We start from the raw sequence: 26,451 nt of genomic DNA, 5'->3' as shown, positions 1-26,451 counted from the left end.
TGTAGACCAGGCTGGTCTCGAACTCACAGAGATCCGCCTGCCTCTGCCTCCCGAGTGCTGGGATTAAAGGCGTGCACCACCGTCGCCCGGCTCTAACATACTTTATAAATACTTATAAAATAAATGTCTTTAACAAATGCTGACTGTAATTAACAATACAAAATACAACATTTGGTGATCTGGGACATTTGAGTTGGTGGGGGGAGAGAATAATTCTAACGGGCACATAAAGCCATTTATACACAAACTAACAAATATGAGCAGATCATATCTGAGAGAGCCCCGAGACAGTATGCAGAAAGTCCCCCACTCTTGGCTCTGTTAGTGCTCACTGGTCATATCTTGACTTCATCTGATCATATGAAAAGCTTCTCAGATGAGCTCATACGATGGCTAGACACAGCAGAGCATCTGTATTATAAACAACAGACTAGTTTTTTCTGAGCTCAGATGTAATGTTTCTGCAAAGTATCTCTACAACTTCCAAGTTGCTTGCCCATTTTTGCAGTAAACAGTAATGATTATTCAGGCAGAGATTGACAGAGATAGTTAAAGTCTAACGCAGAGAAATCTTGCTTTTTTGGGGGGTGCGGGGGAAGAGTTCGAGACAGAATTTCCTCTGTGTAACCTTTGCTGTCCTGGAACTTTTTCTGTAGACCAGGCTGGCCTCGAACTCACAGAAATCCACCTGCTTCTGTTTCTAGGAACATAAGCATGAAAAATTCTAGAATCCTGTTCGTTCCAAGAAGGCAGCAGAGAATAGTTTATTTTATGAAGGTTAGACACCTGCCATCAACTTGCAATTAAACTAGAGATACATAGCACAAACTACATCACGTCAATTCAGGCAGCCGACCACGCGGTTGTGGGATGTTTCGATATTTTGGGTCCTCTGTAATTCTTGTCTACAACCCCTATTTAAAGACTTCGAAGAATTCCTTCGTACGAAGGAACTCAAATAGGCATTTCTTTGACCACAAGTAACAGTCGCAAAGCTGAAAAACCCACTTTTCCCCCCACCCTTCCTACCCCGGGGTGGGAGCGCCTAGCAGGGGTGAGACACGTGTTCTCCCACACAAAGCCGGCAGTGTAGACCTGGCCCCGAGAACTGGACGCCAATCTGGAGATCCTAAGACACAGTTATCCACACGAACCGGTTTACCGCCGCAGAACCTGGTTGCGCAGCGGAAGTGACATGTTAAAGGCGGCTTCGCTCAAGCTCCGCTCGCGAAGCATGATGGTTTTTGTAGTCCTTGAGTGGGAAAGGAGCCAAGTAGGCTCAGTTCTATAGCCAAGCCCTTGCCTATGCAGTTTTTGTTGTTGCTTTTTTGGTTTCTCGAGACAGTTTCTTTGTAGCTTTAGATCCAGGCCTGGAACTAGCTCGTATAGACCAGGCTGCCCTGGAACTCAGAGATCCACCTGCCTCTGCCGTCCAAGTGCTGAGATTAAAGGTGTGTGCCACCACCGTCCGGCTAGAGGTAAGGTTTCAAAACCGACTTACCTCTCTGAATTTTGAACAGGACTATGATCAGTTTCCTACGTCGCTCATAACAAATCCTGCATGACTATTATGGACTTGGATGACATGGCTCCTCATGCATTTCTCTGCACGGGTAACAGATCCCTGTACATACATGCATGTATTTTAAGACTTTTGTGTTCGTGTGTCAGTTTAGGCCCACACGGGCATGCAAATACCCAAGTTGGCTAGAAAAGGGCATGGGGAACTGGTTTACAGATTGAATGCTGCCTAACGTGGGTCCAGGGTCTCTTCAAGAACGGAAGTCACTTACAACCACCGGGCCATGCCTCCCACTCCTTGTCTATGCTACGTAAAATAGCCCCGCAGTCCTCTTACCCTGCTTGGTGTTTTTCTTAGTGTGTGCCTCCACCAAAAAAGGACATGGACTTTATTTTGTCTGATTCTCTCTTAATTTTCCACTTAAGCCCTAAAAAGTAATTTCTGGGGCTGGGGAGATGGCTCAGCAGTTAAGAGCACTGACTGCTTTGCCCTTCCAGAGGTCCTGAGTTCAATTCCCAGCAACCACATGGTGGCTCACAACCATCTGTAACGAGATCTGGTGCCCTCTTCTGGCCTGCATACAGGTAGAGCACTGTATACATAATAAATTAAGTATTGAAAAAAAAGAGTAATTTCCATGGAAGTAATGATTGATTTTTGTTCACTGCTGTGTTTCCAATAGTTCAGAACAATGCCTAGTATTGAACTGACATTAATATAAATTGGAAAGTTGGCTCAGGAGTAAAGATCACATTTTGATCCATCACTTGGCCTCAGAGGGCACCTGTACTACAGTACACACACACACAACTAAAAATAAGTCTTAAAAAAAATACAAGCCAGGTGGTGGTGAATGCCTTTAATCCCAGCACTTAGGAGGCAGAGACAGGTGGATCTTTATGAGTTTGTAGTCAACCTGGTCTACAAAGCGAGTTCCACAACAGCCAGAGTTCTCACACAGAGAAATGCTGTCCCGAAAAACTAAAAACCAAAGAAAACAAATTTACAATGACAGAATTCTAAACATTCATGAGACCAGCAGTCTGGGGGGAAAAAATGTAACATTACATAGGTAAAGAGAGAAATGGTTTATTTGGTAACAAGCAATAAAAAGGAATTCTTTAATTCTTCTCTCTCCTGGTGGTTGGACTTCGGTGGAGAGCAGACCTTCTGCTGAAGAGCAGAGAAGCCAGAGTCGCACTTATCCTCTAGGCAGAGGGCCCAGCTGTGTTTTCTAGGGTCTCAGTGGCTACTGCAGTCTCCTTCTTGTCTTCAGGCTTCATGGCAGGAAACAGAAGCACTTCCTATATTAGAGGAAAACATACTTTGGAATTAAGAAGCACCATGAACTTGGTTTAGTGGCACAAGTGTTTAACCACAGCACAGGCCGAGGCAGGCGGATGTCTGAGTTTGAGGGCAACCTGGTCTACAGACTGAGTTCCAGAACCCTGTCTCAAAAAGACAAAAGAAAAGGCCCCATGAATGTTTTTACAGTTATCCTATCATTGCTTTTGTCTCTGTTGTCACTAACCAAACCAGCCATATCTATAGATCTGCACACCTTAGCCAAAACACGTGCACAAAACCTTCATGTCAAAAGAATGAATCAACACAGGTTTTCTAGTAAAACTGAGTTTCAGCTAAAGAGATGGCCCAGCAGTTAAGAGCACTTGCTGGTCTTAGAGAGGACCCAGATTTGGTTCTGAGCAGCTACATGGTAGCTCACAGTCATGTGTAACTTGTTTTAGGGGATTTGATAATTGGCCTCTGCTGGCACAAAGTATGTTTGTGGTGCAAAACAGTCATATGTATAAATTTTTTAAATTTATTTTTAAAAAGTGAACTTTCTTCTAGGCATACATCAATATAATCAGTTCTGTTGGTAGAGGAGGGCATATCAGGAGTTCAAGGACACTGCAAACTACAAAGCATATTGCTGTGGTTGGTGTAATAAAAAGCTAATAGCAAGGCAGGAGGTATAGGCAGGACTTCCAGGCAGAGAGAGGAAGCAGGATGGGCAGTATTGAGAGATGAGGTATCGAGCCACGTGACTGAACGTAGAAGAGCCTAGCTACCTGAGACCCTGTCTCAAAAACAGGAACAAAAAACGAGTAACATAGATTTCCTTCTCTATAAAATACAATAAAAAATAAAAAGCTTACACACCTTACAGAATTGACTAACATGAAGCAATATAATTGAGAGGACTTAGCATTTCCCTGGCTATTAAAGAAGATGCAAACTTAGCATCCTTCCTGTCTCAAGCAGGAAAAACCACAATCCTGGAAGGTCAGATGCCCTTTAGTCTTCCACTGTGCAGGGGCGTGAACTTCAGCAGTCCTTTATTTCCAGACCCTCCCTGATGTCTCCAGTGCAGTGGCGTTCAGGGAAGCATGTACTGAGAAGTTTGTGCGTACCTTGATATTGTTGGAATCTGTGAGAAACATGGTGACCCGATCGATGCCCATGCCCCAGCCAGCTGTTGGGGGCAGCCCATACTCCAGGGCAGTACAGAAGTTCTCATCTATGAACATGGCTTCATCATCACCAGCAGCCTTGGCCTAGAATAAACGGAGTCAGATGTAATAATCTTCTAGTTCAGTGGCTCTCAACCTTTCTGATGCTGAGGCCCTTTAACACAGTTCCTCGTGTTGTGGTGACTCCAACCATAAGATTATTTTCATTGCTACTTCATAACTGTAATTTTGCTGCTGTTATGAATTACAATGTAAATATCTGATATGTGACCCCCCAAAGAGGTTGCGACCCACAAGTTGAGAGCTGTCATTCTAGGTCATCTTAGCACCCACCCACACATTAAAACTTTCCAAAGTACCAAAGATGTTCTTGACATTCAAGACTTGCTAGAAAATGGCTTCCCAGTAACTCTAGGATTTAGCTATTTCTCCCAGAGACCTGGAGGTTAGGCCTGATGAAACCTACCTCAGAGATGAAAGCCCTATTTTAAGTTGAATGTGATTATACATAGCTGTAGTTCCAGCACTTGGAAGGCCGATCTGGTTTACAAAACTAATTCCAGGCCAGTCAGGGCTAAACATAAAAACCCAATGGTGGCAGAGGTGGGATGGGGGGAGAGCAGGTATCCCTCATTATTTTATCAAATAGAATACAACGATTAAATTTTCCTTTTTTGGTCTCAGAATGTAGACAAATTTCTCTGAACAAAAATGTTCTTCTGCTTGGGGATTTGGGACTCCAAACAGATGAGTTCTCAGCTACTACAGATGACACTAAAGAACCAGAGGCAGTAAAGGCAGCTTTGGCACTGCTGTCCTTAGATCTTTATGTGCTGCTCATCCTCAAACCACCTCAATAAAGGCACAATTTATGTCAGATGGTGCACACCTTTAGTCCCAGCACTTGGGAGGCAGAGGCAGGGGGACTGCTCTGAGTTTCAAAACCAGCTTGGTCTATAGACCAAGTTCCAGGACAGCAGGACTTCATAGAGAAACTGTTTCCAAAAAAAAAAAAAAAACAACCAAAACAACAACAACAACAAAAAAACCCAAATCACCACACCATTGCAAAAAAGAGGTATAGTCTAAAAAAAAGTGTATTTTTGCTAAATAAATAGAGGTGATCTTAAATTCATTTTATGCATTGTAAGATCAAAGCCCCGAGTCTCAGCTGGGTGTGGTAGAGTCACTCTAATCCCAGCCCTTAGAGGTAGAGACAAGAGGATCAAGGAATTCAAGGGTGGCCTTAGCGTCCAGATAGTGTCTCAAAAACAAAGAGCTCTACTTTAAATGCGACTTCCTCCTACAAAAGCCTCTTTATGAGCTGGAGAAACAGCTCAGTGGTTAAGAGATGCTCTTCCAGAGGACCCCGGTTCAATCCCCAACACCTACACAGTGGCTCACAACCACTGGTAATTCCAGTTCCGGGGATCCAATTCCCTTTTTCTGCCCTCCTTGATCTCTGTAAGCATGTAGTATACTAATACACATGCTCGAAAAATACCCATATACATAAAACAAAATAAAAAAATTAAAAAGCCTTTTTAGCTTCGGTTAAAATGCCAAGAAAGTGTCCATAGACAGGATTAAGGCCAGTTCTTCCTGGTGAGTGAACTCAGCAGTGAAATAATGTCATTGCTCTCCTTCCTTACTTTGGCCTGTTCCTCAAACAGCTGCCGCTGCCGCATGGGATCATTCAGCTCAGTGTAGGCATTGCAGATTTCCTTCTTCATGACAAACAGCTCAAAGCGCTCAGTTAGGCCCTCTTTGGAGCGGTGCCTGGGAACATGAGACCACAGAGGATGACTATTCAGGATTCTCAGAATGTACCTGGCTCAAAAATTGAGACCTAAAGCCTCATTGATGCTCAGCACCAGTCACTGGAACCAGAGCAGTGAGAGACCAGAAGATTCAGTTAGTTATGTTCACAAGCACGGAGTTGACTGACTTCATGCCCTTCTCTTTGCTCTCATACTCTAGGCTGTCCACCTGCTTTGGTCAAGGAGGTATCAGCAAAAGTCTAGCATGTCTACTTGTTGAGGCTTGTTCTTTTGGAATGCCTGCCTTGGGAACCTGTTGGGAGCTATAGATCCCTGACCTCTTGACTTTCTCAGATCCTTTGACTGCTGGAGTGAACTGAGCCTGAGACCTCGCCTGCAGCTGAAAGGTCCTGAGAGCTGGGCGTGGCTAAGGATCCCTATACAAGCTGCCCCTATGCACAATAAAGGGGGCATTGTTATTCTTATATCAAGGATGACCTGTGTCCCCTCTCTCTGTCTGTTTGTTTTTAAGTCTTCAGCTAAGTTCCCAGCTCACATACAGGTCCTGTAGTGGCATGGGAGCTACAGGACCATCGGGATTTTTTACAGGACCCCTTAGGGTTTTTACAGGAACCCTACCACCATGCAGACAAAAGCAGGACTATTGACAGAGAAATCACACGAAGAGGCCCTGGAAGAATTCCCACCCAAGTTTCTGCATCAATACATGGCACAGAAAAACCACTAAGTCAATGCAGAACATCAAAACTGTCACTTCACACCATTAACCTGCTTTGGTGAAAAGCAGTACTGAAGACGGAATGTAAGAGTCCTGATGTGTGCTAACTAAATGCTCCTCTGCATAGGGACAGCCTTACTCGAAGGGTTTTTAATGTAGCAACAAACTGCATCTTACCATTTGGCCAGAGGGCTCATAATCTGTGGGTGATCGCAGATGAATGTTGGGTTGATGCACGTCACTTCAAGGAACTCTCCAACAAGCTTGGTGAGAAAACAAAGCAGAACTACACATGGCTTCTGAATACCACTGACGGTCCCACCCCAGGAGGAGGCCGAGGCTCCCATGCACAGGGGCTCATCTTACAGCCTTTTCAGAGGACACAGTATTAACTAAGAAAATATACACGAACTATTTGGCACAGAGCATATTATAGTTGAAAGTTTCTTTTTGCTTCTATTTCATGGGGATTGGGATTGAACCACCCCTTCCCAGGCCTTGACTTGCTAGGTGAGTTCTTCACCACTGAGGTCCATTTCCCAATCCAGTTCAAAGTTTGTTAATCTGCCTGTTCCTCTGTAAGGTTTTCCTGTGAAGCTGAAGGAAAGCATTCTCCTCAGTGGGACCCACTTCCTAGGGCTCACGATGCTGGTCAGCACTGGATGAGCACAAACGCGGCGTCTCACCTTATCCAGGAGTCTGGCTGTGGTCCGAGGTGGGGGGCATTCAACAGCTTTTGCAACACAAATATCATCAAGAATTTTTCGAGTTTCTGTGATAGAAATGTACAAGTTAGGACAGGGAACATCACTGTGGTCTTGGAAAAGTTTCTATAAATACAAAATGAGACATTTTAGCTCTGACAGGAAGGAGTATAGTAGTTTACCTTCAGTTTCAAAGAGCCTGGTTTCTGGCAGCTTTACACCTAGGGCTCTCTCAAGCTCTTCTACCATGCTGATTCTTCGGAAGGGTGGGGTGAAGTCAATCTCATAGGCTTGGCCTTCTGGCCCATCTGGATGGTAGGTGATCTTGTAACTGCCTGTAATGCTTTTCACCATCCCTGGGAGAAAAAGCAAGCATCTCAGGAATGAGAACGGGACACTCTCTTCTGAAAGCAGCAAGTCAGTCTCTCAGACCTGAGCTGTGGACAGTAGGACTTACCTGACAGCATCTTCTCCGTGATCTCCATGAGGTCGTGATAGTCTGCATAGGCCATGTAGAATTCACAGGTGGTGAACTCAGGATTGTGAGTCAAATCGATCCCTTCATTCCGGAATTGGCGCCCAATTTCATAAACCCGGTCAATGCCACCAACCACCAGCATCTACCAAAAACACAGGGCCATAGTCAGGTGTTAACAGCGCTGAAAGCCCCTGTGCCCTAACTGGTTTTCACAGTGTAGGTATGCTCTCACTCCAAACAGCACCCTGCTGTCTTTAGACTCCTGTAGCAGATATCATCTTGGTTTTACTTGGTGGTGCAGGACTCCCAAGTCTCTTCCCATGTCTTTGTTATTTCCAATTTGATGATCTGAGTTGCTCCAAAGCCTCTTCTGGGTTGGGTTACAGGCAAGTGACCCTGCTCCACCTACCAGACACACTAATGACATGTGATAGAAGCTTCTAAAGGAAGGTGTAGGTAGTACACAGAATTCACTCTGGTGAAGGGGACCACAGGTGGCTATCTTTCAAATAGGCTGCCGAGATCCTAGTTCAGTCACTTGTGCCCAGTAGGAGGCAGTGTTCCCTGTGACAAAAGCCCATGGCTGACTGTTAAGGTAACTGTGGCTTCCTAACACAGGTAAGTTTGGTCTTGCTTTAAATGTCTACAACTAAAAATCTTGGATGACAATGTTTGTATTTATACTGTATTTATTTATTTAGGTTTTTTTTTTTTTGAGGCAGGGTTTCTCTATGTATTCTGGCTATCTTGGAACTCACTCTGTAGACCAAGCTGCTCTCAACTCATAGAAATCCACCTGTCTCTGCCTCCCTGAGTGCTGGGATTAAAGGTGTGTGCCACTATTGTCCAGCTATTTATTTATGGTTTAAAGAATTATTTATTTGCCGGGCGATGGTGGCGCACGCCTTTAATCCCAGCACTCGGGAGGCAGAGGCAGGCGGATCTCTGTGAGTTCGAGACCAGCCTGGTCTACAGAGCTAGTTCCAGGACAGGCTCCAAAGCCACAGAGAAACCCTGTCTCGAAAAACAAAAAAAAAAAAAAAAAAAGAATTATTTATTTATTATCTATATAGTGTTATGCCTGCAGGCTAGAAGAGGGCACCAGATCTCATCATAGATGGTTGTGAGGCACCATGTGGTTGTTGGGAATTGAATTCAGGAACTCTGGAAGAGCAGCCAGTGCTCTTAACTGCTGAGCTCTCTCTCCAGTCCCAAATTATTTTTAATTTCTAGAAAGAAGTTAAAATAAACAAAGTTCTTTTATGAAAGATTAAACTTTCATAAAGGATAAAAGATAAAAGGATAAAAAAGATAAAAGGACTGGTACTGTGGGATAACTCATCTGTGTGCTGTTAAGTTTTACTGTCACTGGTTAATAAAGAAGTTGATTTGGCCTATGGCAGGGCAGAATAGAGCTAGGCGATAAACCCAAGCACAGATACTGGGAGAAAAAAGGTGGAGTCAGGGGGGATACCAGCAGTTTCCGGAAGAGTAAGATGTCAGAGCATCACCAGTATGACATGGGGCACGAGGTAATATACAGGTTATTAGAAATGGCTTAACTTATATGTAGAGCTAGGCAGTAGAAGCTTGAGTAATCAGTTAATCAACTATGATTAATATTGAGCCCCTGAGTGATTATTTATTAGTGACTGCGGGGAGGGAGGAGGAAGAGAACCTGGTCCAGCAGGGTGTGTGTGTGTATATAGATATATATTTTCTTTCTGACATACGGTCTCACTGATTAGTCTTGGCTGGCCTAGAATTCACTATGTAGACCAGACTGGCTTCAAACTCACATCTGCCTGCCTCTGCCTCCCAATTGCTGGCATTAAAGCTGTTTGCTACCATGCCTTGCCAATAGTAAAGTTTTTGAAGAAGAAAACCAACCCAAAACAAACAAGACTAAAATTAGATCTAATCCAAGGGAGGCTGAAGTTAAAGCTTTTAGAACTGAAGGAGAACATGTATACACTTGTATTAATGCCTTCAACCCTCGGCTGTTTACAAGGAAACTCTACAAGAATCACTACCAACAAACCTGAAGAACTAGAACACTATCCTGGATGTTCTATCTTTGATGTTCCTTATTTCTGATTGTACTAGGCTAGCCAGTGATTCTCCTGGCCTCCTGCAATTTGAAGGAAATGGGTGTGTGATTATTGACTACCTTATGGTAGAGTTCTGGAGCAATTCTCATATACAAGTTCATGTCCAGCTCATTGTGATACGTGATGAAAGGCTTGGCCACAGCTCCCCCTGGAATGACGTTCATCATGGGAGTTTCAATCTAAAACAGAAAGAAACAGTTCTCAGATAACAGAAGGCTTTGAGGACAGTTCATTCTTTCCATGTAACATAGTCTAGGCCTGTCATATACCAAAAGTAAAACTTTGTTATATAAGTGCTTGATGAAGAATACATCGTTAGACATTTTAGAACTGCATCTCTATCTATATTAATAACACAGCACTTATGCTGGGCAGTCGTGGAGCGCGCCTTTATTGCAGTATCCAGGAGTTGGGAGCAGGTGGACCTCTGTGCTTGGAGGTCAGCCTGGTCTATAGAGCTAGTTCCAGAGGACAGCAAGGGCTCCACAGAAAAAACACAACAAATAACAAATAAATGAAAACAACAAGAAAACACAGCAGGACTGTAAATGCTGACAAGTTGAATCAGACGTCTAAGTGGATGCTGCAACTTTCAGGTTTAATTTACTGTGGCTGTCTGAACGAGAATGGCTCCCACAGCCTCATATATTTAAATGCTTGGTCCCGGTAGGTGGGACTGTTTGGGAAGGATTGAGTTGTAGCCCTGTTGGAGTAGGTGTGGCCTTGTTGGAGAAAATGTGTCACTGGGGGTGGGTTTTGTCGTTTCAGAAGTCTACACCAGGCCCACTATTTGTCTTTCTGTCTGTGTCTACCTGCAATTGTAGACCAGGGTGTAAATTCTCAGCCCAGTCAGTCTGCCTGTCTGCTGCCAGCTTCCTGCCATGATATTGGACCGCCCCCCTGAAACTGTAAGCAAGCCACCAAGTAAAAAGTTTCTAAGTTGCCTTGGCCATAGTGTCTCCTCACAGCAACAGAACATTACCTAAGACAGTTACAGTATTTACTACTTAAATCTTTTAACTTTTATTCTATGTTTAGAAATTCAAACATAAGCCAGGTATGGTGGCACTTGCCTTTAATCCCAGTACTTAGAAGGCAGAAGCAGTCAGATCTCATTGAGTTCAAGGCCAGCAAATAAATAAATTAAAAGAAAAATCCAAGTTAAAAAGTATTAGCCCACATGTATGATTTTCACTAAAATATTACAAAAGAGAACCGGAAATAATCCAAATTATTAATACAGGAAACAAATACGTTCTTTAAGAAACAGTGGGGGAGGGCATCGGGGAGATTGGAAAGATAGCTCAGAGGTTAAGAGCACTGGAGGCGCTCTTTCAGAGGTCCTGAGTTCAATTCCCAGCACCCACATGGTGGCTCACAACCATCTGTAATGAGATCTGGTGCCCTCTTCTTGCTGAGGACCCAAATCAGGTAGCTCACAACCAGCTGTAACCGCACTCTATGGGGATCCCAATCCTCTGGCCTCCAAAGGTACTGAAAGGCCCTGGCACTCACACACACACAATACAATTAAAAAACAAAAACAAAAAAATAGGCCAAGGATTATAGAGGATACCGGGCATCCTCCTCTATACTTTGCACTTGGATGCATGCACACGTGCATAGTGCATACACAACACACAGACACACAAACATCCACACATCAGAATGACAAAAACAAAATATCCATGTGACCCCAGAATGCCCCAGAATGTTAAAAAAAAAAAAAGGGCAGCAGAGGTCATACAATAGTATCAGGATTTGGGAGACAGAGGCCAGTGGATCTCTCTGAATTCAAGGCCACCCCAGGCTACACAAGATCAACGCAGAAACAGATAGACCAAGCCTGTTTTGCTTTTCTGATCTTCAGCCTGAACCCCAATATCTGTCTCTGGGTTTTTATTATTCGTTCTACATTTGCATATAATATATGTGTGTGCATATATGTGCACACACACAGTAAACAGTGAGGGAGGGCATATATCAAATTCTAATTTAGGAAATTAAGTAAGTCAGGTGAAAAAGCAGAGTGATTTCAGTTTTGTTTGTATTTATTTATTTCTTACCTGAATCTGTGTATTACATGCACTTGTATTTTTCATACTATGTAGCCCTGGCTGGCCTGGAAGTCACGATGTATACCAGGCCGGACTTGAACTCACAGAGATGAGCCTGCCTCTGGCTCCCATGCTAGAATTAAAGGTGGACACTACCATGCCTAGCCTCTAAGGAATTTTAGGGGGTCAGGCATTGGGCTGAGACAAATCTATGTATCCCTGGATGGCCCTGAACTCACAGAAATCTGCCTGCTTATGCCTCCTAAGTGCTTGGATTAAGGGTGTGTGTCATCATAGCTGGCCTCTAAAGACCATTGTATGAGCACTAAACAAGATGGAACAAAGGTACTTGACAAGGGGGTGTTTCCTTAGGCATGCAGGACATGGAGGATATGCTGTGGACAGTGAGACAAGCATAGCAAGGAAAGCACCATTCCAGGTAAAACCCTCTGCCCTTGGTCACCTCGAGGAATCCCAGCTCATCCAAGAAACTTCTTATATATGTGATGATCTTAGAGCGGACGATAAATTTCTGCCTCACAAAGTCGTTCAGTATCAAGTCCAAGTACCTCTGGCGATACCTTGTCTCCTAGAGCAGAGGCAGCAGTCAGAAGACAGTCTATGTGATGGCATGCATCCTAGGGGCCAGCTCGGACAGCTCCACAACTTACCTTGTCTTTGAGGCCAAAGTGAAGATGAGGCAGCATGTGTAAGCAGGGGGACAAGAGTGTGATTTCAGAGGGGATGATGCTCAGCTCACCCTTCTTGGTTTTCCCAGGATTCCCCTGAACTCCAATTATATCTCCCCGGCGCAGTTTGTTATTGATACGAACAAATTCTTCCTCTGATTTATAATTCCTGAGTGGAAGGAAAAGTAACTGAATGTACAGTTCTTCAAATTAATGCAGACTACTGGCTTACTCAGGAAACCTTCACCAACAGCTTCCATGAGCCCAGCAAGAGGGAGCCCCTGCTTCAGGGACAACTGCTGGATCCTTACTATGCTTGCTGTCCTGTAAGACCAGTCACTCATCTCTAGGCCTTTCCACTGTCAACGCCACTGTACCCAACCATGTTCCACTCAGTGCTACCCTAACTCTAACAGCAATGGGAAAGGAGGACCACACTAGCTGTGTCTTCAACTGGCCCTCTGTTACTCTGGGCTATGACCCTGGATCTTTAACTGACTATTTCTATGTACCTGGAGTTGGCCATGACTTGTAACTTGACCCCCTCTCCTCGAAGGTCATAGAAGATGAGCTTTCCCCCAGAGGCTCTCTTGGCATGAATCCGACCTAGAAAAAAAAAATAGAAAATACACTGACAGAATGAGAAACCCTTTAAGCTCTCTGGGCAACACAAACCACAACAATCTGAGCGTGGCCCGAGGTCAGTGATTTTCATTAAACAGTCAAGGCTGCACAGGAAGAACTCACTTTAACAAGAGGGTCAGTGGATTCCTGGATGATGGCAGCGGTAGTGACAACACAGGGTTGGGATTTTTCTCAATCTTTACATAAAAATTAAAACTGGGCAGTGGTGGTACACGCCTTTAATCCCAACACTCATGAGGCGGAGGCAGGTGGATCTCTGTGAGTTCATGGTCAGTCTGGGTTACAGAGTGAGTTCTAGAACAGCTAGAGCTGTTACACAGAGAAATTCTGCCTTGGTAAACCATAAACAACAAACAAATAAATGTATGATTGGATAGGCTAAGTCAAACCTATTAATAAAAGTTTATGTGGGGAAAGGCCAGGCACAGGAGCACACTCCTTTAGTCCTAGCGCTTGGGAGATAGAGGCAGGACTGAGTAGTGAGATCCCGGCCTCCCCCAAACAAAACAAAACAAAAAACAAAATTCCAAGTTATATAAAGTTATAGAAGAAGACATTCCTAAAATCTTATAATATAAGCAATGGCAACAGTTTCATATAGGGGAAAAAAAATCAGTGGGCAAGGAATGGGCATCTGATGATCTGAGAGCTGAAGAACGACCGAAAGGCCAGTGTCCACTGAAGAATGTGAACACTTTGGATTAGGTAGAGACGGCAGCAGAGACCGGGAGAGGATGCACCTGTTCCCATACAAGTGAGGGCTGTATCAAGAAGACCTAGAAGGGATGAAAAAATCTCTCTAAGCTCAACATGCAGGTTCCTTTCCAGGACGAGACCAGAAAGAGCACTATAAAGCAAGGAAGAGGAAAAAACCTAGGAAATCCCAGAATTGTAACCAGCTACTATGTTTACAAACACTTCACAGAAACCAGAGAGTACAGTGAAGTTGGGAATGAAACCAATCTTCCTTTAAACATACCAGAAAATGAGGACTGGGTATATAGCTCTGAGGGTTGAGTGTTTGTCTTCCAACCACAAAGTTTAATTCAGCCCCCAGCACCACATAAACCAGGTGTGGTGGCACTTGCCTGTGACCCTAGGCAGCGGCAACAGGGTCAGGAGTTCAAGGTCATCTCAGACTACTTAGTAAGTGCAACACCAACCTGAGCTACAGGAGACCTTGTCTCAAAAAGAAACAAACAAATCTAGGATGAATTTCACATGAAAATTAAGCAACAGGAGCTGGAGAAATGGCTCAGAGGTTAAGAGCACTGGCTGCTCTTCCAGAGGTCCTAGGTTCAATTCCCAGCAACCATATGGTGGCTCACTACCATCTATGAGATCTGGTGCCCTCTTCTGGCAGGCCGGCATACATGCAGACAGAACACTGTATACAAAATAAATAAATAAAAAAATTAAGCAACGGGCTGGAGAGATGGCTCAGAGGTTAAGAGCATTGCCTGCTCTTCCAAAGGTCCTGAGTTCAATTCCCAGCAACCACATGGTGGCTCACAACCATCTGTAATGGGGTCTGGTGCCCTCTTCTGGCCTGCAGGCATACACACAGAGAGAATATTGTATACATAATAAATAAATAAATATTTAAAAAAAAAAAATTAAGCAACAAAGAAACATTAGGTGGGCTGGGGAGATACCTCAGCATGCTAAGGCAGTGATATGAATTTTATTAGACAAAGATGGTGATATGATCCCAGGTTCTCACATAAAAAAGCAGGATTTAGTGGCCCAATGGGAGGCAGCAGAGGTAGAAAGAAGGAGGAGGAGGAGAGGAAGAGGAAGAAGCAGCAGCAGCCGCTGCCTGACAGAAGCCTGTGGGCCAGCTTGGAGTACACAGTGTCGTCAAGGAAACAAGAGAGGCCCTGTCTCAGAAGAGGGAAGGAGAAGAGACTCCAGAAACGTATTCTCCAACTCCATGAGCACTGCTGCATTCTCACACACATGAAAGAAATATATCTTAAAAAAAGATAAAAAAGGATCTAATAATCACAATTATTTTAAAGAACTGACAACCCACCATCTTCAAATAAGAGTCTTAAAAGAAATCCAAAGCAAGAAGCAAAAAAACAAAACAAAACAAAAAACAACCCAACAACAACAAAAAACCCCAAAACCCACAAACAACCCAAAAATTATATCCAAGAAAAATCCGTGAACTAAAAAGGGGGTGAATACAGGAAGGATGCTGGAGAGGTGGATCAACATTCAGAATACCTGTGCTCTTCCAGAGGCCCTGGGCTTGGTTCCCAGCACCCACACGGTGGTTTACAACCATCTGTAGCTCCAATTCCAGATGAACTGACTCCCTCTTCTGACCTCTGCAGGCACCAGGCATGCACAAACAGTATCTCCACTAACAGCTGCCTGATGGATTATAGCAAGCCTAGCCAATCTTGCCCTCCCACCAACAATCAATTTAATCGGAGAATTAATAATTGTAACTTCACTATTCTCTTGATCAAATCCTTCAACTGTTCTCCTATTTACATAATTGTTACCACACAATGAGGTAAATTAACCACGGTGCACACACAGACATGCAGGCAAAACATTCATAACCATAAAATAAATCTAAAAACTAAACAATTTGAAAATCCTCTGTCTAAAAAGCACATTCATATAACATCAAAAAAAGCTTTGGTGGGTATGGTGGTGACACCCGTAATCCCCACACTTGTCAGGAGTTCAAAACTAGCCTGAGCTACATGAGACCCTGTTTCAAAAACCAAAACTTAATATCAGAAGCTAAAGAGACAGAAAGCTTAGATGACAAGCATGAGGACCTGAATTCAATGCTAGAGATTACAGCAGAGGAAGGAAGGGCACGCCAGAGAGAAGGCCCAACAGTTAACAAGACTCATGCTCTCTCAGAGGACCCGAGTTCAGCTCTCAGCACCCATAGTGTTGGCTCACAACTGCCTGCATCCTAGCTGCAGGGGATCTGACACCTTCTGGGCACACACACATTTTAAGATAACTCTTAAAAAATACTAGGTGTGGCACTGATTTGTAATCCCAGTGCTGAGGAGGCAGATTCAGAAGCATCCCTGGAGCTTGCTGGATAGCCAGCCAGTAAGCTTAGTCTACTCAAGCTTTAAGCCCGAGCGAGGCCTCATCTCAATAAAAATGCAGATGGCACCTGAGCCTAAGGAATGACACTGAAAATTGTCCTCTGACCTCTACATGTATGTGCACACATGAATTGAATACATGGATGGACATACACACACACGGAAAATTAACAGGCTTTTGACATTTAGGTATTGCAAACGTTGTTACACAATAAGATTATGGGTAACTTTTTCCTCTTTATTTTCTGTGAATGTTGCACATTTTCTCCAATCAGTAGTTTTACTATTTTAGGGGGGAAGGCAAGAAAAAGACATTTAAAAACCTCACAATCCATAAATAATGTTCTAGAAATAAATGTCTGAGAGTAGAGAAAAAAAAACCCGAAATTAAATGACTGGGTCCATGGTTTGGGGGAGGAAGAAAATCCTTCTAGTGGATTCTAGAAAACATCCCTTTCACAGGAGTTGTGCCTTAGCTAGACTGTGACCCATGTCTCAGGGCTGCTCTACTTTCTGCGAGGAGATTACAATAAAGCTACTATCTCTAGCAAAGCAGCTTCAACACCAACTGGGGATAGGGCAGCAGGGGATCTCAAGTTTGAGGACAGTCTAAGGTAGACACAGAAAGATCCTGAATCAAAAAAAAAAAAAAACAAAACAAAAAAAAAACAAAACAAAACAAAAAAAAAAAAACAAAAGGAGGGGGCTGGAGAGATGGCTTAGAGGTTAAGAGCATCGCCTGCTCTTCCAGAGGTCCTGAGTTCAAGTCCCAACAACTACATGTACCCTCTTCTGGTCTGCAGACAGAATACTGCATACATAATAAGACAATAAAAACAACAACAACAAACCCAAAAAATAAAACAAAACAAAACCAAGACCAACTCAGGCCCCCCTTTGTATCGGCACAGAGGTCTGCCTGCCGTGGGATGAGAATGGCAAGGGAACTTCAGGGGACCTTCCTACCTGCCACTTTTAAGGTGGTGTCAGTCAGGTGGTCCCCAGGCTGCAGGTGACTGTACTCTTGGATGAACTGAGTCAGGGAGATGTCCACATGGAACTTGTGTGGGTACGGGTCCTCCCCACTGACCTTCAGCTGCTGGACTGCTTGACTACGGATCTTATAGTATTGCTGTTAAAAAAAAAAAATAGAGCCAGTCCTCAGAAACAGAACGCATCAGATTGTGGTGCCTCTTGCAGAGCGCTGTACTGTGACTTTTCTTGTCCCTGTGCAGAATACCTTACCGAACAACTTGGAGGAGGAAGGAAGAGCTGTTCTAGTTTGAGAGGATATTGTTAGGCAGAGATGGCATGGCAGCTGGAGAAGCTTGTTCAGACCATCAAAGACTTATAGACAGCTTCATCTCGATAGATCAGGCAAGACAGACAAGCAGGCCGGGATGAATGGGGCTGAGCTATAACCCACTAAGACCCACCACCAGTGACCACCTCCTCTAGTAGGCTCCATCTCCTAAATCAGCAGCACCATCTGAGGGCTAAGAGGACACAGGAGCCTGCATGGGGTACAGTCATAACACTAACGGAGCCCTTTGCATACTTGAAACAGGACTGCCTATAGAACAGTATTTGTATGAAAAAATATGTAGAGCCACACAAAGAATTCAAAATACAAGATTCAACAGAATGAACAAAAGTGGAGCTCGTCTAAACTAACTAATAAAAGGGACTGCATTTGCATGGTGGAGTCGCCTGTTAACTAACTCTTCTGGCCACACGTTAGACTTTTCCCTCAGACAGGCTCAGGGAATCCCTCTGTAGTTGAATGGAACAATAGATGGTGGTGAGCATCCCGACTGTGTCCTCTGGGACAGCAGTGTACACTCAAAACCAAGGAGCCATCTCTCCAGCTGCTCATCTACTGGAGTTACAGACAGATGTGAATTCCATGTGAGTGCTGGGAATTGAATTCAGGTCCTCTGGAAGAGTAGCCAGAGCTCTTAACCACTGAGCCACCCCTCTAGTCCCCTAACTCTACTGTTAATAGTAAAAAATTAGCCTTAGAGTGTTACAAATGGGCACGGCTGTGATTATGCACAAAACCAGGAAGGGTGCATGAAGTGGGAGAGCGGAGCGTAGATGTGGCAGGTGGAATGTGTTTGCCAACATAAGCTCTAGTCTATCTTGAGGGGAAGATACCTCCTCTGATGTTGCTACAGGCTCGGCTACTTCCAAGGAAGATTAAGTAGCTACTCAGGAGTATTGGTCTCTCCAAATTATTTGGACTTAATTTTAAAAATTCAGGGCCCATGCCTTTAACTAAAAAAGGTGGACACTGCCCTCCCCAATCCATTGGCAGTGGTTCTAGTTCTTATTTGTCTTGTTAGTCATTTGGCCTCTCAGAAGCTTTCCTGTGTCCATTCATAGCAGCGACCCAGGGGAACTCACGTTTGGATCCAGAGTCTCCTCCTCAGCACCCACGCCATTGTCAACAGTATGGTTGGTGGCAGCAGCAGCCTGGCTCAGCTGCTTCTCACTGAGTTCTTTCTGCTTGGCCTCTTTCTCTGCCACTTTCTTCTCAGCTTTCAGGCGTCTCTTTAGTTCACTGTTGGGAAGATGACGACACCCAATGTGAAAGCTGCCTGCCTGAAAAACCCTCCCCCAGAAGAAGCTCATTGCCACTCTTCAAAAGTATGAAGAGCCTGTGGAAAACGATTCTGCTGGGTTCCACACCCCTAAATAATCCCACTCCCCAACAGTAACCTGTTAGTCACTAAACTCAAATGTGAACAAGACAAAAAAGAAAACTTAAGCTTTGAACAAAGATGCAACAGGTCATTTCTAGCCTCCGCTTGGCATCAGAAACCCAGCAGACCCAAGATGCATAAGGGCGAAGAGGACACATGTACCAGCTTATGTTTAGTACTGGAACAGAGGTTCCCCAGGAAGAAGATGAAGTACCTACAGCACTACACAAGGCTGTGACAACCCAGTCAGGCCAGGCTCTCCCAGAGAAGTTAGGCTGTGGAGAGAGCTGGTCCTCAGATGTCTTCCTCAGAACAGCTGTCAAACTGGTCTGGAGGTTGGGATATGGCTCAGTTGGAGAAGTGCTTGTGCAGCCTGCACAAAGCCTTGGGTTGATCCCTAGCATGGCAGATGTGATGCCGCACACCTGGAACCCCAGTATTGGAAGGTGGAGGCAAGAGATCACAAGTCATCTGCAGCTAGTGAATCTGAGGCCAGCCCGAGACCCAGCTCAAAACAAAACAATAAAACTGCTCCGACTTTAACACCAGAGTAGAACACCACACAGTGAATGCTGTACCATGTTAGTAGTCAAACTGCCTCGCGCTAAATTCTAAACACTAAACCACTTGAGTGGCCATGAGCAAATGACGCATCATGTAGAAAATGGAAATAAGACCACCAGTCGTATGGACTGAGATATTAAAAAGGAACGACAGAATCCCAGAGTTTAGTTAGCACTCAAAAGTGAATTTGGGGTATCTTTTACTACACAACATTCTGCCTCCAGGGCCGAAACTAGACAGATTTAGATGTATTTCTGATTGAGTCTCTCATTATCCAAACTTCTTACATGTTATGTGAAACTCAAAAACCAAAACAATGGGGGAAACTCTGTAACCCTTATGATCTGAACTTGCTATCTAAATCCAGGAAAAATAAACTTATTTGGATACTCAAGAATATCTTCATTAGTCAAAGAGAATTCATTGATCATTCATGTCAATCATGCTAGCATACTATCTGGCTTTTATTTTGTTTTTTAGACACAGTTTCTCTGTGTATCAGCTTTGGCTGTCCTGGAACTCTGTAGACCAGCTGGTTTTGAACTCAGAGATCCACCTGCCTCTGCCTTCTAAGTGCTGGGATTAAAGGTGTGTAGAACACCGTCCAGCCTCTGGCTTTAAAATATACCCTTCACTTTCTTGTGTTTGTTTTGTAGTACTGGAGGTTTAACCCAGTGCTCCAAGTGTGCTAGGCAAAAGGTCTAATACTAAACATCCCCAAGCTCCTTTTTTATTTTGAAATGGGACTGCTAAATTGTTCAGGCTGGACTTGAACCTGCAACTCTCCTCTCTTGGCCTCCTGAGTTCTGGGATTACATAGATATGCACCATTGTTTTTTGCTGCGGTATCATTTTTCAATACGAATTTAGTGAATTCAAAACAAAATAAACAAACAAAAAAGCTTGCTGGGTAGTTCCACGTCTGTCCCCAAAGCTACAGAGAATCCCTGGCTCAGGGGGAAAAAAAAAACAAAAAACAAAAAAAACCACCTTGGAGCCAGGTGGTAAAGTAGCATATGCTTATAATCCTGTAGTGGGAAACGAAAGAGGACCTTTAGTTTAAGGCCAACTTTCATTATATAGTGAGTTTAAGGACAGCCTGGTCTGTATAATAAAACCATGGCTCAATAAACAAAAAATAGTCAAAGTAGTAAAAATGAAAAAGAAAAGAGAAAGGACTGCAAGGAGAGGACTCTGAACTTGTAAAGTTAGGAGGGATTCTTGACTTGGGTAATAGAGATCTGCTTTCTTAACCTGTCCAGGACTTAGACAGCTAACAGACACTGAAGGAAAGGCTCTGCTCCCAGAGCAATAAAGGTAACAGCACCAACCTTCTTTTATCAGAAAGTGGCTTGTCCTTGCGGAGCGTTGTGAAAGGAGCAAGTTGACCCAGTCGAAGGTCCCTCCGACCCCATTCTGCCCACGAGGTTTGGCGCAGGGACCCCCTAACAAGCCTGACAGCAGCTTGCATCAACATGGTAGCGCACCCTGGAACTAATGATTACCACCACCTAGCAGGAAACAGAGATGTGTAGTCAGAGGGGACAAACAGTACACAGCCACTCAACCCGCACTCCTGAGGAGGGGAGCCATGATTTCTACTAACGTCCAGTGTCCCTCTGAACTTCAGTCCCTCCTGACTACCATCTGCAGTGTTCTCAGTCCTGACTATGGAAACCAAAAAGCTTCTATCTTGGATTAAGAACTCAAATGCAAGCCAATCAATAGCTTACATACAAAAATGCTCACAACATCAGAAAGTATAGAAAGCAAAGGTGGGGTTCTGAAGTGTGGTTTCTCCTCTCAGGGTGGAATACTGGCTACTGGATGATGGTGAAAACATCAAATTTTAGACAGTCCCAGCAGGTTGACAAGAAGGATCATTTGAGCCTAAGGTTGAGAACAGCCTGGCTAATATGATGAAAGCCCATCCCAGAAAATAAAACAACCACAAAAGCACCAGCTGCACAAAAGCATCTCCAAGTCATAGAAGAGACCAGTGTAGAGTTTTAGGAACAAAGAGGAAAGAAAGGCTAGGTCCTCAGACAACACCACGTTTACGTATCATTAATACTAGATGGCATGAGATCTACCTGGACCACACGCTACTTGTTTAAATCATTTGGAGAGAAATATTTCATTTGAGAATGAGTGATTTGAGATAGCCCATTAGTTTTAAACTTTGAGGACAGTATCAGGCATAAAATGGTCCTCAGTAAAGATTTCACACCAAGACATTTCAAGAACAATTAAGGAAAAAGAAGGGGATGTTAATCACAAAAAATTTATTTTAGCCCATGATAATCCAAGAACATACATCAAAACTGGTTTATTGTGCCAGGTGGTAGTGTCAGAGGCAGGCGGATCTCTGTGTTTGAGGCCAACCTGTTCTACACAGCGAGTTCTAGGATACCCAGGGCTACACAGAAAAAAAAAACAAAGCCTGTCTTAAAAAACAAAACAGACAAACCCCCCAAAACAAACAAAAACCACCTGATTTATTCTAGACAATTGAGGATCACAGACTCGACATAGGTGTCACTTCAGACCAGTGCTTGAAGGCACACGAGGAACATATACTTTTATTATTAGAGCCTGCGTGGAAGCCAGCATCTTACCATTAAGTCACCCTCCCAGCCCCTAGGAGCACACATTTTTACATAAAAATAATCACCTAGGACCACAGTTTGTAAATCTGAAAAGTGGACATTAATGTTTCTCTAGGAAGATTAATTCTGAGATTAGACAGTTTATATAGTGCCAGTATGGTGTTTAACAGGTCAATGTGCTCAAAAGAGCGAAGAAAGTCATTTGAAAGGGTCTGTGAGGCTGTCGGTGGTGGCACACGCCTTTTATCCCAGCACTCAGGAGGTAGAGACAGGCGGATCTTTGTGAGTTTGAGGCCAGCCTGGTCTATAAGTTTAAAAAAAAAAAAGAGTTGTAAGACTTTCTTAATTTGCTCAAAAATTGAGCTACTTTCATTGATTACTCAAAATGTCAATTATGATTTAATAAACTCCACCCAGCTTCCTTTAAGGAATCCATCAACTCACTCTTGACAACCTATTAGGGAGTTAGCAACCCATAAATTTAAACATTACTTTTTTTTTGATTTTTTTTTTTGTTTTTTGTTTTTTCGAGACAGGGTTTCTCTGTGGTTTTGGAGCCTGTCCTGGAACTAGCTCTTGTAGAGCAGGCTGGCCTTGAACTCACTGAGATCTCCGACCCGCGGGGCTGGGATTAAAGGCGGGGAGTGCTGGGATTGATTAAAGGCGTGCTCCGCTGCCGCCACTTGGTTTTTCGAGACAGGGTTTCTCTGTGGCTTTGGAGCCTTCCTGAAACTAGCTCTGTAGACCAGGCTGGTCTCGAACTCACAGAGATCCGCCTACCTCTAAACATTACTCTTAAAATCCTTCTAATATACACAAAGCAGAAGCCTAGACACAAAAGGAAAAAATCAGTTCTTGCCGGGCGGTGGTGGCGCACGCCTTTAAACCCAGCACTCGGGAGGCAGAGGCAGGCGGATCTCTGTGAGTTCGAGATCAGCCTGGTCTACAAGATCTAGTTCCAGGACAGGCTCCAAAACCACAGAGAAACCCTGTCTCGAAAAACAAAAAAAAACAAACAAACAAAAAAAAAACAACAAAAAAAAATCAGTTCTTATGTAGAATATCTCTAGTATTTCCCTAGGGCTCAACAAGAGGACTGATTGCTGGTGCACAAACTAAAGCTATGTAAACTACTATTTCCTACATTTCTGGAGGGCACTGTGTAGCTCTTCCAGGCCCTATGAAGAGTCAAGTTGTTGCTCATGTTCTGTGGTTCATATAAGGAACCCTGGATTAGAGCAAGTACAGTCTTTAGACCCTTTAACAGCCAGTTAAAGGGAGGTTAATCTAACTGTTCATATCCACCTACACTCAGATCTGGCGTGGTTAACAAGGACACAAACAGCAGAGCAAAGGGGAACCTGGTGCATCCCGCTGAACAAGACCACTTGCTCACTAGTCTCAGAGTGACACACGTGGGTAGGTGCGCAACAATTTGAGAATGAACCCCCTTTCACATATAAGATGCAGAAGGACCTTGGATAAGCCAAGAAAAAAGTTTAAGGTTCTTGATAACAGAAGAGCCCACAGAGCTTAGTAGCTGGCTTGATTCTGGAACGTTAGCTCATCTGAGTGCTTCCTAAAAGGTTCAAATATGCAAACCGTGGTTGTGGGAGGGCACGGAAAACATATGTCCCGGGAATGGGAATTGCTTTGGCGTTTGTCTCTCTGGGAAACTTCAGATAAGAGCGTTCGGTATGCGGAAACTGAGTTGCTATCATGTAATTGTATAACAATAAAAAAGCCTTTTTGAGAAGTTACAGTCAGTCAGTTCACTAGAAGCTGACTTCTCTGGGGCCGCAAAGGCTAAAAATAAAAAACCATCCTAGATTGACCCCTTTTCTTCCACGGACCCGCGTGAACCGAACACCCGACCCAACCGGTTCTTTTCTGAAAAGTTAAGACATTTAGCCATTTTCCAATCTATTCACTGGGGGAGTGGTTCAATTTAAAAAAGCATTTCTTAAAAGACAGGGGAAATAAGTTTCACTTTTCTTTCTTGTCACCTCCCAGTATCTGCGCTGGCTTCCCCTCCGCACATTCGTCCCTACAGTCAGGATCAGGGAACCCACCAGCCAGGACAGCGGACCCCAGGGCGTTCCGGGGGCTGTAGTTTCCAGGGCGCCGCACCTCCATCCTAACATGTGCTCACCTACCGGAGAGGGCAGAGAGGCCCCTGGCTCAGTCGCCTTGGGAGGAAGCCTCCAGGTACTTCCCATCGGACCACAGCGACAGAGACACTAACGACTTTCAGCGACACTTACTTCTTGCTTAGTTTCGGCTCGCCATCCACTTTTACTTCACTATCCTGCAGCGTGGCCATCTTCCCACCAGGCCGACCTAAAGAAAAAAAAAAAAAGAAATGACTAGCGTAGTGCTACAACTTCCAGGTCAAGACCCGAAGCCCCGCCTCTTCCGGGGAAGAGGGCCGGCCCTCGGCTGGGCTGTCGCGGCGCAGGCGCAATGGTGGACTCCGCCGCGGGAGTGTCAATCTCCTAGCTCTCTTACAGCGGGAAGACAGGTATGGCGGAGGCGATGGATCTGGGTAAAGACCCCAATGGGCCCACTCACTCCTCCACTCTATTCGTGAGGGGAGACGGGAGCGCTATGTCGTTTTACGTGCGGCCCAGCCCGGCCAAGCGCCGGCTGTCGACGCTCATCCTGCACGGTGGCGGCACCGTGTGCCGGGTGCAGGAGCCCGGGGCCGTGCTGCTGGCCCAGCCCGGGGAGGCGCTGGCTGAGGCCTCGGGCGACTTCATCTCCACGCAGTACATCCTAGACTGTGTGGAGCGCAACGAGAGGCTGGAGCTGGAGGCATACCGGCTGGGACTGAGCGAGCAGGCTCCAGACACAAAGCCCGGGGCTTCCACCGAGGGCTCCGCGGAGCTGGAGCCTCAGCCTCTGACCGGGCGCATCGCCTACACGCATGCGGACGACGTGGCCATCCTGACCTACGTGAAAGAAAATGCCCGCTCGCCCAACTCGGTCACAGGCAACGCCTTGTGGAAAGCGATGGAAAAGAGCGCGCTCACGCAGCACTCCTGGCAGTCGCTCAAGGACCGCTACCTCAAGCACCTGCGGGGCCAGGGGCACAAGTACCTACTGGGGGACGCCCCCGTCAGCCCATCCTCCCAGAAGCTCAAGCGGAAGGCGGAGCAGGACCCCGAGGCCGCGGATAGCGGTGGTGAGGCTTTCACCTCCGGGGATCGGGGGCTGGGCAGCCTGTCCATCAGTGGCTGTTTTTGGCGCCACTGGCATAGCTCAACCCCTCCTTTGTTGAGGTCCGGGTGAAAGTGGACTATTTTCTCTTATGCCCTGCTCTCTAATTTTAATTTTTCGTCTCACTCACTTTTTCTTTCCATTGACTGGATGTTGCCTTTTATTCCGGTATGTCAGTGCAACATAATGGGTTTCCCGTCTTTCTCTTCTTGTCATCAGTCAGGACCTTGTGCATGTTAAACACAGGTGCTGCCAACCCTGTTTGCTACAGAGAAATACAAACATTCATACATGTGGAGTAGTCTGATGAGCTACACCGCACGTGCTCATCATCCAGTTTCACTGTGTTGTGTGTTTATAGTTAGTGGTCACTGTTGTCACTTACATTCTTCTTCCCAATTTACTGGATTATGAGACAAATGCCAGACAATTTAAAAACCTCCCTAGCCCCTGCCTCCTGCCCTCAGCCTCTCCAGCCCACTGGGCTACCCTTCCCCCAGCTTCTCTGAGTCCTGTGTAACCCAGCCGGTTTAGCTATGCCAGCCTCTTGGCTTCTGGGCTCCTAGGTTCTCTCTTTGCTGGACATGATGACTGCAGGAATGAAGGAGAGGGTTTGCTGTAGGTACGAGGGAGAGTACGTCCAGAGGTATCTGGAAGAGACCAGACTGAACCAGGCCGTGAGAGGAGAAGGAGACAGAGCGTTCATTATTTTATTTGGCTTAGAACTCACTTTTTATAGTGCAAGTGGTAGCTCAAATCTTCCTGCATCAGTCTTCTGAGTGTTGGGATTGTGGGTTTATTTTGGAAATAAGTGTGAGAATTATTGGAAATGCGTATCTTATGCTCTTTGTGCCAATAAGAAACAGGTGTTTTCTAAAGGAAAACGCTCTGCATGCACAAAACTGGTCAAGATGGTCTGTGCAGACGAGCCCTGCCGACCTGCATGCACAGAACTGGTATTGGTGGTCTGTGCAGAGAAGCCCTGCCGACCTGTATGCACAGAACCGGGAGAGGTGGTCTGTGCAGAGGAGCCCTGCCGACCTGCATGCACAGAACCGGTATAGGTGGTCTGTGCAGACGAGC

At 44.9% G+C, this 26,451-nt stretch overlaps 3 protein-coding genes across 4 annotated transcripts in view; 1 reads left to right on the top strand and 2 right to left on the bottom strand.

Annotated features, from left to right (window-relative positions):
- The window catches only part of Adat1 (adenosine deaminase, tRNA specific 1), a 27,455-nt gene extending 26,234 nt beyond the window's left edge, over positions 1–1,221 (bottom strand). The window contains exon 1 of the mRNA XM_005345640.3: positions 1,030–1,221. The gene's annotated coding sequence lies outside the window, so the exon portion shown is untranslated. The remainder of the gene's footprint in view (positions 1–1,029) is intronic.
- Positions 1,222–2,595: 1,374 nt separating this feature from the next.
- Kars (lysyl-tRNA synthetase) lies at positions 2,596–24,550 on the bottom strand. 2 transcript variants are annotated; one of them, XM_005345637.3, is made up of 15 exons: positions 24,414–24,503; positions 20,872–21,051; positions 18,678–18,834; positions 17,238–17,403; positions 13,050–13,143; positions 12,520–12,706; positions 12,312–12,437; positions 9,851–9,970; positions 7,660–7,822; positions 7,385–7,558; positions 7,185–7,270; positions 6,676–6,761; positions 5,652–5,778; positions 3,940–4,083; positions 2,596–2,826 (listed from the first exon to the last, which is right to left on the bottom strand). In XM_005345637.3, exons 2-15 carry the CDS (start codon positions 21,015–21,017, stop codon positions 2,731–2,733), a joined length of 1,872 nt encoding a protein of 623 aa, XP_005345694.1. In that variant the 5' UTR covers positions 21,018–21,051; positions 24,414–24,503; the 3' UTR covers positions 2,596–2,730. The 2 variants fall into 2 exon arrangements, with proteins under 2 accessions (XP_005345694.1, XP_005345695.1); XM_005345638.3 differs by lacking the exon at positions 20,872–21,051 and having other exon boundaries at positions 24,414–24,550.
- Positions 24,551–24,579: 29 nt separating this feature from the next.
- Terf2ip (TERF2 interacting protein) overlaps positions 24,580–26,451 on the top strand; it is a 5,820-nt gene continuing 3,948 nt past the window's right edge. Inside the window, exons 1-2 of the mRNA XM_026777578.1 lie at positions 24,580–25,436; positions 25,991–26,045. Coding sequence (XP_026633379.1) covers positions 24,673–25,436; positions 25,991–26,045 — 819 coding nt within the window. The 5' untranslated portion in view covers positions 24,580–24,672. The remainder of the gene's footprint in view (positions 25,437–25,990; positions 26,046–26,451) is intronic.

The sequence above is a fragment of the Microtus ochrogaster genome, chromosome 4 (genome assembly GCF_000317375.1).
Source record: "Microtus ochrogaster isolate Prairie Vole_2 chromosome 4, MicOch1.0, whole genome shotgun sequence".
NCBI classification, from domain to species: Eukaryota; Metazoa; Chordata; class Mammalia; order Rodentia; family Cricetidae; genus Microtus; species Microtus ochrogaster.
The sequence above is the reverse complement of the archived record's forward strand: the minus strand, read 5'-3'. Positions and strand labels throughout refer to the sequence as shown.

Excerpts from the sequence above, each read along its gene's own strand:
- Kars (XM_005345637.3), bottom strand. The coding sequence starts at position 21,017 with ATGTTGATGCAAGCTGCTGTCAGGCTTGTTAGGGGGTCCCTGCGCCAA. Across the intron at positions 12,707-13,049 it reads CAAGTCATGGCCAACTCCAG|GAATTATAAATCAGAGGAAG; the intron begins GTACATAGAAAT and ends CCTTCCACTCAG. Across the intron at positions 4,084-5,651 it reads TGTTTGAGGAACAGGCCAAA|GCCAAGGCTGCTGGTGATGA; the intron begins GTAAGGAAGGAG and ends CGTTTATTCTAG.